The sequence below is a fragment of the Blastomyces dermatitidis genome, assembly GCF_000003525.1.
Source record: "Blastomyces dermatitidis ER-3 genomic scaffold supercont1.4, whole genome shotgun sequence".
NCBI classification, from domain to species: domain Eukaryota; kingdom Fungi; phylum Ascomycota; class Eurotiomycetes; order Onygenales; family Ajellomycetaceae; genus Blastomyces; species Blastomyces dermatitidis.
Window position 1 is genome coordinate 6,146,561 of NW_025544777.1, and position 2,918 is coordinate 6,149,478.

General features: G+C 30.2%; 1 protein-coding gene across 1 annotated transcript; it reads left to right on the forward strand.

Annotated features, from left to right (window-relative positions):
• Window positions 1-1,940: 1,940 nt before the first annotated feature.
• Window positions 1,941-2,653, forward strand: BDCG_04662 (uncharacterized protein; the record flags this gene model as incomplete). The annotated part of the gene is made up of 2 exons (XM_045420311.1): window positions 1,941-2,009; window positions 2,228-2,653. The coding sequence occupies 2 exons, from the start codon at window positions 1,941-1,943 to the stop codon at window positions 2,651-2,653; spliced, it is 495 nt and encodes a 164-aa protein (XP_045276443.1).
• Window positions 2,654-2,918: the final 265 nt, after the last annotated feature.

The window sequence follows — 2,918 nt, forward strand, 5'->3', positions numbered from 1 at the left end:
TTATTGAGAATTTATTATAATAATTCCCATGCAGAGTACTTCAGATTAGAGAAGACTGAGAAGCTTTTAAAATATAAATATATTTAAAACAAGCTCTGAACAGATGTCAAAGAGTATATTAAAACTTATAATATCTGTTAAAGAATAAAGATCTTATAATATAAGTAATATAATAAGTTAATATCACTGTCTGTTTCAAAGAGCTTATAATAGAATCTATCAATGAATTTCATAGTTGATCTGCTGAAGTTGATAAGAGTCAAAGAATATAACTCAATTTTGATCATTGTTAACTACTTTACAAAGATAATCAGATATATCTCTACTTATAAAAAGATTAAAGCCTCTGAATTGACTGATCTATTTTTAGATATTATCATTCATAATCACAGTGCTTTAAAATTATTAATAATAGATTGAGAATCTCTCTTCATTAGCAAATACTGATCAGCTTTTTACTATTATCTTATAATAAGATATCTTCTCAGTATTACATTTCATCTGCAGACTGATAATCAGACTGAATATCAGAATCAGATACTAGAACAGTATCTTCAAGTGTTCTATTCATATTATTAAAATAGTTAACTCAAACATCTTCTAATCACTGAATTTGTATATAACAATGCAAAGAATGCAATCTTAAAGATATCTTCTTTCTATACTTATTATAAATATAATTCTTTGTTATTCAGTGATATCACAGATGACATTTCAAAGAAGAGAATAGATAGTCAGAATATCAGATAGATACAGAAAACAGAGTATCTCTCAGTATTAGAAATAAAAGTGAGATTGAAACTTTTGAATAAAATTCATAAGAAGATGATGAAAAGCATTCACTGCACTTAGAAGCAGTAGATAAAATACTATAATTAAAAACATCTTTTAATGAAGTTCTTGATAGAAGATTAAGTACTACTTTTAACAAAGAATATCAAGACAATGAGACTGTATAAGAAGCTCAGTGAGTGATGACTAGAATCTTTTCTGATAATAAGAGTGATAAATAAGCAGATATATAAGTTAAAATTACTCATAGAATTGAAATTAATTCATTCTATTTTTCACATTTTCTATTTAAAGCTCTATAAGTAATATCTCAAAGTGAAGCTGTCTTAACTGAATAATATTAAGATCAAGAATGATACTGAATATCTTATGAAGAAAATATTAAATAAATGAATATATTACAGCAAGCTTCAATATCTTATTAAATAAAAAGAATATTTATTATCAGAGAATTTATAAGAACTGCTTGAGTATTTGAAAAATACTGAGAAAGAGATTGTAAGCTATGAGATGACTAGTAGAGATTACTCTGTTACATATCAGAGATATTGAGTAAGAAATATCACTTAAGACTTCTTATTTTTCTCAAAGAGCTTTTTAGAGATAATCTTACAGTAATGAGTCAGTATCTTATAGACTCTGTAACACTCTTCTTCTATTTTCTCTCAAAGAATTTTTTAGAAGTTTAATGAGACTATACAAGTATAAAATTCCTGAAGTGATTAGAGAAAAGAGATATTTGAAATTAATAAAAAAGATTAATATTATTAATCTGCAAGCTGCTGCTATTCTAGTAAGACTGCAGCCTGCTGAAAAAGTAAAAAGAGAGAATCTCAGAGTCTACTCATTAATAACTACACTCTTATCAAACTCATTCTTCATCATTGAAGTCTTCAGTATCAGTATCTTTGTCTGCTAAGAAGTTAGCACTGTGACATTACAGAAGAGTATAAGAAATGTATAAAATATTAACTTATTAACTTACAAAACATCTCAGTCATCTGCTTCAGTTAAAGTGAGATTCTCTTTAATCAGTAATTAATCTCTACAGTGCTTTCAACAGCAGCACTGACTGATCTCTTCTTAAGATTAGTTATTCTGAGATATTTTTTCATCTCAGAGACTCACACTTTTATCTTCTTTTACAGATGAGTAAGAGAGATCTCTTCAGTCTTGACAGAATTCATCAATACTTAAAGCTTCAAGATTCTCACTCTGTACTGCTTGAACATCTAGACTTCTTATCAGAGTTAATATAATGTCTTTCTGTGAGATAATACTTACAGAGAGATAGAAGTCATTGTTACAGATATAACAGAAATAACAGAAGTGAGAGAAGAGATAAGTGTATAAAATTCTCTTCTTCTTCAGCTGCTTAGTATAGTGTAGATAAGTAATAGTGTCAGTCAGAGACTGCACTGAAGTCTCTTCACAGAGAGAAGATGAAGAAACTGTAGAATTCTATGAACTCAACTCAGCAGTACTTCAAGCAGAGCTCAGGCATGTCATGAAAGAGGAACTACAGATTGAGCTTCTCAGAGTCACTGTCTCTGAAATCAAGCTCTCTCTGAAGTCCTCTCTGAATGATCACATGAGGTCATATGTCACTGTGTTGATTGAGAGGAGAGGTGGCATTGCAACAATGATGGAAAGAGCAGGGAATGAACTGAATGCAAACAAACCAGCTAGCAGAAGAGATGACATCCCACTGCAAGGTGCGGCTACTACTGCCACAGCTGCAAGAGATGCAGAAGAAGAAGAAGGTATGGCAATGAGAGCAGTGCTCCCGCAGCTCATTGACATCATCTTCATCTTCAACCTGACTTTCTTGACAGTCAGAGAGGCTGCAGCTGCATTATGAAGACATTTACTTACTAGAAAATATCAGAATAAGCTCTTGATTGTTCTTCAAGAATGATACTCTTATACACTCACTGTTGTGATTGAGAGAAGGAGAAGAAAAATGTTTCATGAGAGAGAGAATCTTTTTGAAAAATCCTGTCACTACTGTTAGCTTTGTTTCTAAAAACATATCACTTTTGCAGAGAATTTTATATGTAGAACAGAATATATTGAAAGATCTGTAAGTCACTTATTAACTACATTTTTCACATTTCAAATTGATA